Source organism: Anopheles marshallii, chromosome 3 (assembly GCF_943734725.1).
Source record: "Anopheles marshallii chromosome 3, idAnoMarsDA_429_01, whole genome shotgun sequence".
Lineage (NCBI taxonomy): Eukaryota > Metazoa > Arthropoda > Insecta > Diptera > Culicidae > Anopheles > Anopheles marshallii.
Window position 1 is genome coordinate 29732403 of NC_071327.1, and position 11867 is coordinate 29744269.

General features: G+C 41.0%; 1 protein-coding gene across 1 annotated transcript; it reads right to left on the reverse strand.

Moving 5' to 3' along the window:
* Window positions 1–3505: 3505 nt before the first annotated feature.
* LOC128712459 (odorant receptor Or1-like) lies at window positions 3506–5254 on the reverse strand. Its single transcript, XM_053807351.1, has 8 exons — window positions 5226–5254; window positions 4931–5156; window positions 4687–4835; window positions 4318–4615; window positions 4115–4254; window positions 3840–4044; window positions 3693–3781; window positions 3506–3629 (listed from the first exon to the last, which is right to left on the reverse strand). The coding sequence occupies exons 1-8, from the start codon at window positions 5252–5254 to the stop codon at window positions 3506–3508; spliced, it is 1260 nt and encodes a 419-aa protein (XP_053663326.1).
* Window positions 5255–11867: the final 6613 nt, after the last annotated feature.

Consider the following 11867-nt stretch of genomic DNA (forward strand, 5'->3'; position numbering starts at 1 on the left):
AAGCTTAGATTGTCCTAAAATTAGACAAGATTCAAATGCAGCTATATAATGAGTTATACATGAACTCAGTTTTTCCTGAACTGATCACTTCGAGATACCCAACGAAATTGACAAAAAAAGGTAACAGAAATTATCTCCCGCTATTGCTTACCTCTACCAAGTCCTCTTAGATGGATAGAAATGCCACAAAATTCAATGTTAAAAATAATATTTTGAAGATAAAATGTAGCGCATTGATAATACGCTTAATGTTAACTTGGTTGTTGTGCTTAAATCACGAAATGTTTGTTGCCCATTAGCTAATCGTATTTAAATTTTAATGTACTCTGAAAAGCGCTTCAATCTTCTACTTCAACCGTCAAGCTTACTGCATATGCAAGTGCCCACTGAAACGGCAACTGCACCTCTTTCCGTGGTGAATGTGCAAGTGCAACTGGGCAGTTGAATGCAGTCGATTAAAATCTTCCTTCGAGTTCGACATAAAAACCAAAACAAAAAAAAATACGGTATCTCATTACACATACCTACAAAACACCACACAAATACATCGGAGAAAATGGGTGAAAAAAAGTAGCAGCAGCTGCAAAGGAAACGATTATATTTTCCGGTTCTCCTTTATTTATGTGTGCTTCCTTTACTTGCTCTTCATACCGGTGCCGATGAAAACCGACTGGCTGTTTCAACGGCGCAACATGGCGACGAGTTTTGTGGGCCTGGCGTATCCCGGGCTACCATGTTTTATGTATGTTATGCTCTACCATTTCAACGCATTAATGTGTCAGGTTTTTTTTTTTACTTTTGCTCTTCGCTCGTTCCCCGTCACCGGGATCGCTTTGATCTTCCTGGCGCGTTGGTCTGTAGTGCATTCTATGTGAGGTTTGCTATAGAATTTGTTTTGTTTTAAAGTTCGTTTTATGTCTCGGTCTGATTTTATTTATCATATGGTTAGGTTTTGTTGTGCTACTGTGATTGTGTATCCCGTCCGAGGCGCTTCTCCATCGCTACTAACAACATAACAGCTGTAGCACATGTGCATGCTGATCATGTTTAATTTTGTAAATAAATATACTTTTTCTACCATTAATATTGCCACAGCATCCATCGCACAGTAAATACCTTTCGCACAACAAGCCGATACTGAATCGCTGCTATTGTGTTCATATCGTTTGCTAAACCGATTTCTGCATTCTAGCCCGTCCACTATCGTACGGTGGTTGTGTGACCACCCGAGGAACGTGCATACATCCCCCTTCGCGATCCGCGATTATCACTGATCGTGCGACATAACAATGTATAGAAAGATGGCGATAAATTCGATAAGCACATGCCGGACAAGCATGCAACCGAGCAAATCGACAAACTACTCCCGCGTACACTACCGCGCGGCGTACATCATCCAACATGGGTCACGTTCGCGACCCGTACGTCGGCCGGGACAGATTATTTACTCGTACTGAGGTTTTTTTTTGCTGTGTTCTGAGACACGACAACACTCCACTATTATCTCGCCGTAATCGGTTGGCAATGCGAATTGATCCTGACGTGGATTTGAGTTACATAAAGTACTTGTGGACTTGTTATTGATACGTACATACGTTACAAAACGACTTGTTTTATCAAACAGTTTTTTACTCAAATGTTTGATAAGTAAGTAAGTAATTACAGGGGTCAGTCACATATTCACTTTCTCCAATATTATGACCTTATTTAGTATAACAAGTTGAGTTCGTTTCCTACCTAAGCAAACAATGCCTCGTAAATGTTTTTAAAAATTTCATAAAATATAGAATAGAATGGATGTACCTTAGACAAGATGTGTCCAAAATTTGTAATATTAAACTAAATATTAGTAATAAATATCATATATCATTACAGATAAATAAACCATAACCATGAACAAATGCATGAGAATATAAAAAAGATAGAAAAAAGAAGGTAAAGCAAATAAAAAAAGATAAAAAAGCATAATGAAATAAAAGAAGAAAAGATATGAAAAAAATCGTCACTGTGTAACTAGTAAAAATGAAAGATATACACACAATCAAGACAAGATAAACACAAATACAAAAAATGATGAAAACAAAGTTGAAACCTCTGTTAAGCTGCAATCGAACATAGCAAACTGGCACATGAAATGCATTAAATATTATGCAATCTGTGTTGCTTTCTCCAACTCACATACCCGGCGTTGCCTATTATATCCTTCCCTCACGCCCCCTACCGGTGGCAAGATCTGCGGTAAAGCTTTCCATGTCAACGGCCCTTGGAAAGCTGACCGCAATCGACGGTAGGTCTGAATCCGACACCTACTACTACTCTACCCGCAATTCGTAAATCCCTTTCGCCACAGCCGCGCTACGGGTTTCCGTTTCCGATTCTTCGGCATTTGGCGATTTTTGAGAAGCTGAATAATTTCACTTTCCATGCGCAACCGCAAAACTACCCTCCCCCCCCCAGCCGGCAAAATGGGATCGTTTGCCAGCGGTCGCTTATCGACCATCTGGTCGGGCGCCGGAGGGGTGTCGAGTTGGGTGAGTTGCAGTCGCGCACCCACCACAATCAAGTTAATTTATCGAAAACGGTCTGTCTAACCACTCGAAATCCCTCACTCCTAACCGGGTTTTGTCGATTGTTACCTTCCCACATGTTGGCGTGTATTTTCTTCTATTAGAAAAAAACTCACGAAAAATCCAGGCATCTCCGCGAGCAAACATACATACACAAACACATCCGATTGGTTGGCGAATTAGAAGGCGATTGCAATTGGCGGTGCAAAATTACGGACGCTCATTACCACCCACCGTCCCCCCACGGAACACAGGGTGCAAGGGGATGGCAAACCGGGTCAGCGTCTGTGTACCGGGTGCATGTACGAGTGAGCAGTGCTGCACGGCTTTTCCGCCCGAAGTGCAAACACTTCCCGGACAGATAATACGCACCGTGGTTGCAGTTTCTAGTTGCGCATACAATTTGGGTCTGCTCTTTTCCCTAATCTCACTGCCATGGGGACGTAATTACACGTTACGAAACTGCCGGGCACGAAATTTGCATCAAGTCAATGTATTCATTTGTAAAGAGAGACATGCTTCGGCTATAGGTTTAGAATTTATCCAACAGATGGGACTCAGTTAGACTGTACAGAAGCAAGCCTAACAGAAAAGGCGAGAGTTGAAATATTTCAAATACTTAATATAATTTAAATTATTTAAAAAAACATGAGATAACTTGATCTTGTTCAGTTAATCAATAAGGAAAATAACTCAACGATTCTACTTCAGCGTGCAATCGATCAGCAAAGGTGAAAATATTATGTATTTATTGTCTACTTAAGCATTCTAAACACTACATTTCTTTCTTCAAATATCGTACAATACGTGCAATAAGGGTGTTACATTATTCGTGAATCTCGTTAGAACATCTCATCCAATCGCATCTAATCCGTCATCGATCGCAGAACGGCCAAGTAGGAGTACGATGTTTTGAGGATCTAAAACAAAAACTCCACTTAATCAATCATGACGCACCGCATGACGTCACCACCAACTGTTATGCTTACCGTCACAAAGGTTTGCATGCTTAGCTCGATGGTAAATATCTTTCTTGCACTACACTTTATGCCTTTGGCGGTTCTAAAATTATTTTAAACAGATTAATAAAGTTGTCAAAAAAACATCCACCTTCCCATTTCTTACAATTGTTGAAAAGCTATCAGTAACTTTCGCGTTCTGATGTCCATATCCGGGTAATTCATGAATGCCGTCGCTTGGTGTATCTTTTGGGACTTTAAAATTTAGTCGCTTTACTGTGTGATTCTAATGCCGTTAAACTATTTTCCTTACCATGTAGTTAATTTCGTTTCCAAAATAGCAATACTGTACCACCTGTATAATGAGGCAAATTAGGTAGCAAAGCGCCTTGGATGTTTCTACTGTTGTGGTTACATCCGTTAGCAGACGAAACTCCGTAATACAGAGTATCAGCACGGAGCAATAAAGTTGGCACAGCATTGGTCCACTGAACAGTTTTAACACGTCTCGAAGGAACCTTTGAATCGAGTACAATTGCACTGACATTGTCTGTATACAAATTATTATTATTGTATTAAGAAACCTACCCAGTTACTTCCTGGTGAAAGACGATACACTGCAGCAGTTCGTTGTAAATTTCATCACTTGCATTTTTATATTTGGCAACCGTCGCCACCATTATAATGTTTTTATTATCGACGCCTCGCTTAGCGTCCTGATGTCCTACCTGAATTAAGAAGTTCATTTATTTATCAATAAGTCTCACTCAAAACATCGTTCCATCTATCACCTTCATGAGCTGTATCTGTAACCGATGGAGGTGAGCATTCGTGAGGGCAAGTAGTGCAGCTACCAGCGAGTCCCAGGAAATATTAAACGACGCATTGAGAAAGAGGGCAGAGGACTGATAGACTAGCACCAGGTAAAATCTCCAGTACGATGACGTATCATCCGCTCCAGGCCATGATGGAACTATCATGGTAGAGTAGATGCAAGACAGTACTAGCCAGTTTGCCACTAACCCATCGGAGAAGATAAAGTAAACGGTCCAGAATATGGTGGTATTTCTACGTGCCCGTACCAATGGTCTGTAAAATCCAGAGATTTATTTAACGTTCTTCCTGAGTTTAGCTAACGTAACTAAATAGCCACCACTTACACATGTTCCTCGGCACTTCGTGGCAAGTACAGCTCGCCTTCCAATCTGCGGACAAGCTGTTGTATTTGGGACACATTTTTGTAGAAGAATTCCATCTTCAGAATCAGTACAATCTGGGTTAGGAGTATGAACATTCCCGCAAACAATTCCTGTCGAAATTGGTTTCATTGTATTCCCCTTTGCTGGGTTCCAAAATTTGTAGCACACTAGGCAAACATAATTGAAGAAAATTTCACCCGCTTACCTGACGCGTAGTCACCGTGAAGTTGTAAGCGATCTGTGTTGCAATGCTCAGATGAATAAACAAGATCCGGAACAGAATACCCTTCAAACGATACCACCAGAGAGCGTTCGTATCCAGACCCTCGTCAGGCCAGGCGTAAAAGATTCCGAAGATGAATAAAATCATACGCAGCGAAGGAAGCAGCCTTTTCGGCTTTTCTTCTCGCGCGATAAAGAATTTCTCCACCCTGGAATTGGTTAACAACTGTGTAGCAGCATTGAAACTACTGTAACAACTTACTTCAAATCAAACTTACTTCGTTTTCCAGAAACCAAACTTTGCCATGTCTTCACACGTGTAGTTGACAACGGAAAATGTTCTCAAAGAAATTCAACTGCACACCGATTGTCCGGATGCTTTTGATCTATTGATCAACTAATTTACACTGAATACTTAATAATGCACCGATTGTCCTTAGGCGGCACAAGATGTTGCTTACCCATGACGATTATGATGAATATTTTAAAAATATTATTTATTTCAATTGAAGCTGATATTTCCGCTTTCGTTAACTTTCCCCATCCTCGTTTTATCGTCTCGTATCATCCACTACTTCAAAGAGCACTTGAATTCAATATAATTGGACATCTACGTCAGTTAATTCGTTAGAATAAAGTTAAATACGCATACTTATACAACTAAAAAAAACTAATATTTGAAAGGTGATTGTTTTTTAAATCAACACAACCATTAAATTCTTAATTGGCAAACTTACATAATCTGAGGTAAAATAAATACCAAACAAATATAATATGTAAATATTAACATTATATAGGTGATAAAAACCCCCGCTTCCATAACGCAAAATTAGTGTGCATCAAGATAAATTACCATTTATTAAATATTCCACCCCAAACGCTCAATCTCTTTCACAGTTCGTTATCAATCATCCGTCCGCTGTATATTCGATTGATAAGGAAATAATAAATAGTACTTGTAATGGTACCAGCAAACCCTTTACCCACCCACCCAGTTACCAACGACAAAATAAAAAGCGAAAAGAAAATGTTTGCTCAAACTCACCGCCAACCAATCGGTCACTGAACTGTCTTTGGCTCAATGGTGCTGTAGGTACTACTCTATCTAATCTAACCGCACAGTTCTGGTACTTTCAAAAACCCGCGACGATCGTTGCAACAAATCAAATCACTGTATGCGCACTCTGTCGATCCCCATTCGATCCATCCCCAGCTCCAAACATCTGCACTGCACGATCTCGTTAGACATTTCTTTACTCTCTCGCTTCCTCTGTCGCTAATCGGGCAAAGTATCACCCAATGTCCTCAATACAACAATCCGTGATGGGCGATCGTATGCACCCATCATCCGTTTCTTGCCGTTGGGGTGATGGTGTTCGAACCAAATCCACGAGAAAAAGCCAAATCGGAGCGCACATAGCACCCACCACCCCATAGGACAACACACAGTCACACACACACGGCCGCATCATGTCCATGGAGCTCGTGCCTTTCGAATCTACGCAGGCCATGGATGCAGGGGGCCGGCACCACCGCGCACGATGGGTTTCGATACGATCCGAAAACCAACCAAACCGGATTCGTTACGATGGCCAACCCCTCCCCGCCCCATCACACTGCCCAAAGCGGGGGGAAAGGTGGGTGGATGGATCAGCGGGTGGCCGCCGTGCGCAATCCTTTCGCCGAACCGAACTGGTCCAAAATAGATTGGTTTCGTCGAGTGGAGGGTTTTCGAACCTTTCCTTTGGATTTCTACGCTCGTCCAACCGGGCCGCCATCCTCTAGCGGCGATCCGGTGCGCCAGTCACGACAGACTGGAAAAGGTGAAACGGTGGCGAGATGTCGTCGCATCGCCCCAGTCGCGGTCAAAGCCCGCGGAGGTAAGGCAGCAAAAAAAAAAAGGTGTGAACTGTTTTCAAACGTTTATTGGCAACGTGCCACCGTGTGTTGCAAACGTTGGCTGCGCCTTTCGCGAGCTACGTGAGTAAGGAAATTTGTGGACCACTTTATGGAGGGAGACGCGGTCATGCCGATTATTCCAAGCACTGTTGGCGACCTCTTTCGTAGTGTGTGCGCTTTTTTTCATTACAATCATTTAGTAAAATACTGTCTCTAAAATAAAGGGGGGAGGGTTTTAAGATACCCTTTTTTATGCTCTACGGTGCACCATATCACCCCAGCTTCGGTCTTCAAACACATCAAACAATAGCTCATTTTTACTGCATCGTCGTCCATGAAAGTATCGATTAGAAGCGCGAAAGGGATCGCACTTCCCAGCAGGGCCGTATAATGACTTTACGATTCGCCGTTGACCGTGATTTGATATCATGGGCCTCTTTCACTCGCTGTCGTCGAAATCTTTCTCTCTCTCTCCCTATTGCTTTTCCGTTCCTGGAGTGGAAATGACCTCCTACCAACTCGACGAAATTATTCGACACCGAGATCGTGACGGACGCCCATGGTTCATTGCTCCAAATGACGATGAAGCACCTCGCTTGACGCGATATGCTTTTAATACCTCATATAAACAGCGCGAGACGTGACGGGACCCAGCAGCACGAAACAATAGACTATAAGAGGTATCTAACAGGGGCAAACTATCAGCCCTACTCGGTGGAGTGAAGAAATTGATAAGTGCAAAGAATACGACGATCGAAACAAAAATTTCAATACAGTTTCAAATAAAAACAGACACCATCGACCATACTAATGCAATGCAACTAATTTAACTGAAATATACATAAACAATACATAAGCGTATTTTGGAGTTCCATTTTTGAATGCTTTTGACGTTTGGAAGCTAAAAATTAGTCAGCTTTCGATCACGTTAGATCACTCGCCCTTTCTACCATGGAATAATCCAAAAGATTTCCGCTTGAAATGAAAACTGTTAAAGAACTTGTGTCAATCTTCTTTCGACCTTCTGATCGCTTTGACAAATGCAGTCAAATGCACTTTAGAAGACTATGTATGGTTGAAAGACATAGAAACAGAACAAATTTTTCTAGCAGTTCTCAATAAATCATTCAGTTATTCGGAATTTTTTTAAATTTTAGACAGAGGACCTCTTCAGGGACACAACTGATACCATAACCCATCCCGATCATAACCCACCATACACAGAAAGCTCAATCAAGCTACGATCATACAAACTAAGAAATGTCCGAAGACCTCCGTAAAATAAAGCAAATTTGTAGAATTCTATTTAAAACGCATTTATTTTAAGCAAACAACAGTTTAAACAAATCAAAACACGAAAAGAAAGTTTTAATAAAGTCCATACCATTTATTTACATACTATTTGTGACATCTTCTACACCAGTGAATAACGTTTCTTTTTTGGATGGTGGCCATTCCAATTGCTTGTTAGCCCCATATCCAGCAACTAGTTTTCCCAACTGTTTAGAGCAAAATACACAACAAAAACCCCTGGATGGCCACTCCAACACATCAATGGACCGAGCAGAACAAGAAAAACCCAATATGTGAGAGGTGAAAGGCAAAAAAGGGGGGGCAAAAATCAAAGCAAAACAATCAAACCGCCCACACTAATCGTTCGGCCGGGCCCCGTTTATAGATGCCTCTTGAGAAATGGCAGACGCCATCCGACTAGCCTTCCCTCCCAAAAGCGGGTACAACAATGGCCACCCGGCCATTGCCATAAACACAATGGGGGAAGGGCCCACAGTGAGATGGCCCCAAGGCAAAACAATGGAGCGCGATTCGGGACGCGATACGGTTCAGCAGCATCGAGCGACGAAAAGGGGGCACAGGGCGCTTGCGTAAAGGATGCAAACGAGATGCAGTGAAACTCGATTTAAATACTGCTTTCGGCAAACGATCGAGCGAGATTATGTTTCCTTTATTGTGCTAATAATGCAGTGTACTCGTAGCCAATTGTCCGGCCGGCTCGCAATAGAACGAACCCTATTGTGGAACAGAAAACGCAACCGGAGCAGAGGCTTTCCCAAATAGGGTGTCTGCACCGTTGGGGAGGAACTTGGAATGTTTCTACTCAGTAACAACCGTAGAATGATAGACAGCTGGGTGGCAAACAGAAAACATTAAAACCCCTTTACTGTCGGTTTAGTCATGCGGTTATCTTTGTGTGTCTTTGATAAGGAACAACAAATGAAGACATAGGGCCAGAGCACCACACGCAGGTGGAAGCTTCACTAGCAAATACTAGCGAAGTTTTGTTTGTAAAAATAGCCTGGCCATAACGACTTGTTTTACTGCGAATAGCCTGGCCATAACGACTTGTTTTACTGCGAATAGCCGGATAGTCAGTCCTTGTAGCGGGGGATTGGTCCAGATGGGATTTTGGTCCGGTCCGTTTGTATGAAAACCGGCGTCACTACCATAATGCCACCGAGCCGTCCCAACTACTAGTGAAGTTCTGATAGTACAAAACCCCTACGGAACACCCACGTACAGAATATGGAACATGATAACTGAGTTTGACTTTTTAAATTGTGTTTTCATTCCATAAAACTATCAAATAATCCCTTAGTCAAAGAGAATTTACCGATGTCTTGCATGACATAAGCACAACTTATAAACGGTGGAGCAGAATAACACTAGGTAGGTTTAATAAGAGAGTTTATTATCTTTATGCAACATATCCTCATTAATACGACGCTATTAAGATTCTTTCCAATGCAGCAAACTACCTTTAAAAGAGAAGATGCTAACAGCAAGAAAAACGCCGGCATGCTTTAAATGATACATGCAAGCGTCAAAAAAAAATCTCAACCTCACCATCAGCATCATATGTGGCATCAACAGCATAAAATGGCTGAAGCGTCTGAGGGCTTTATAATGGTGGTTGTGAAGCGCGCTCACGCTTTGCCAGCGATCGTCGCGCCGGTCGACAGCGAGGAAATTGCTCGCTTGATTGAGGAAGTTGATTGATTTCGACGGCAGACATCGCTAAAGCAGGCCTGTGTCGTTTTCTTTTCGGCCGTCGCTCCGGCCGTATCTCGAATGGCATCGCTTTGGAGTACAGGATTCGTATCAGGTCCCAGGCCAGATAAAGTTGGTGTCAGAGCAAACATGAACACCAAAAAAAAAGGAGGAGGAAAAAAGCATCGTCCCGTTATGTTACGGTCCCCAAACGGTGTCTCTTTTTTTTCGGGCTTATGGGGATCTTTCATTTGGAGAACCATTTTGGAAACATGGTAACGTTGTTATAGCTGTAGGAAGCCATTTATATCATATTACCTTTCTGTTGCCTCACGGTTCGGTGTGTGCTGGAAACGGTTTGTGATGTATTAATATCTGTAACATTAAAGAAAAATATTGTATTAATTATATATTCTGCAAGAGCAACCATTACAGCAAATAAATTTGATTACACAGCTTACGTTTCACTTATTTCAAAATTTAAAAATATGATTAGATACCTGCGCGCTCACTTATAAACGCTTGTCACATCCAAATACAACATCGTCTAAATAAACAAACACCACGACCATCGCACACACAGAACAAATTGAATTTGGTAAATTTCCTCACACATCAATTTCTGGTACGTTTGGTACACTCTTTATCAGCCGACAAAACAAACTCACCCACCCGGAGTGCGTATCGAATCAGTTAATAAAGCTAAAAATATGTGTTCCATGAGGGCCGCACATACGGTTAATTCTTCGGACAGCTACCAAAGCAATTAACATTCGGTTTGACCTCGCGCACAGTAGTTGAAAAAAAAACACACACATGCGGTTGATTAAAGCTGACGAATCTGTTTACATCGTTTGGATGAATGACATTCGTTAGCGTGGCGGACAACAGTCGATTACGAACAACAAAGAGGGGAAAAGCAAAGAGACATACTAATAGAATCAATTCTCGTGTAGCATGTCCACTTTAACTGTTTGTTTAAACGTTTATAATAGGTTTTAGTGGGTGGCAAACAGAATGAATACCACCTTCTCGATCATCCTGCACATCGAATATCATGAAAACAATACAAACTGTCGCCTGAAGTAAAAAGAAACAATAACACAATGTAAAAAAACATTGTAAATGTGAAAACATTGAATAAAATATATAAAAAATCTGTAAACATCATATAACTTAAGTATTGAATTACAAAAAAACGATCAAAGAAAGAGTGAAAGAAATGAAAGAAGGAGTTAACAAATAATTTGAAAAATATAAAACAATAAGAGAGAAAACAAAAAAAAACAAATCATCCGAATTTTAATTAGAAACTTCTAGAAAAAAAAAAACATTTATTGTAAGTTAAAACATATTAAAACAAGAGAATAAAGCAAAATACAGCAATGTCAAAAAGAACCTCAAATTATTTATCAGTTATTATACAAAACCATAATAAACACGTAATCGTACAGACAAACATAAAAACACAATTTTTAACAACAAAAACCCAAAAAGGTAAAAGTGAAATAGTAACAAAAACTGGCCATGAAATGAAATGAAATTAGTTTGGCTGTAAATTAAATTATGCTCTGTTTAAGGAAAACAAAAAAACGATATCGCCAAAAAACAGCAACGTTAGCAGAACTCGTAAACAGGCAGGCTCTGATGATGTCATCCATGTGGTGTAAAAATAAAGCATCGGGGGAAAAAAAACAACGAACCAAAATCCTCCTTTCACGCGGATATGAAATCAATCACTCCATTCCGTTCACTACCAAACCATTTTCTTTACTCACGCTCACGTTTATCCTTTCGCTCCACAAGCACAAAGTGGGAAGTGCCTTATATGGTCTAATTGGAGAAACTGCGTGAACTCAATGTGGTGAACTCTCAAAACCAGAAAAAAAGTGATTTTCTATCATTTTCGTAGTATGGCCAACCTTTCCATGGTGTCCGTGGTCATAGAGTCTTGGCTATTATTAGTCTTCTTTTGCTGCATGTTTTTGGAACAAACAAACCCCCATACGGAGTGT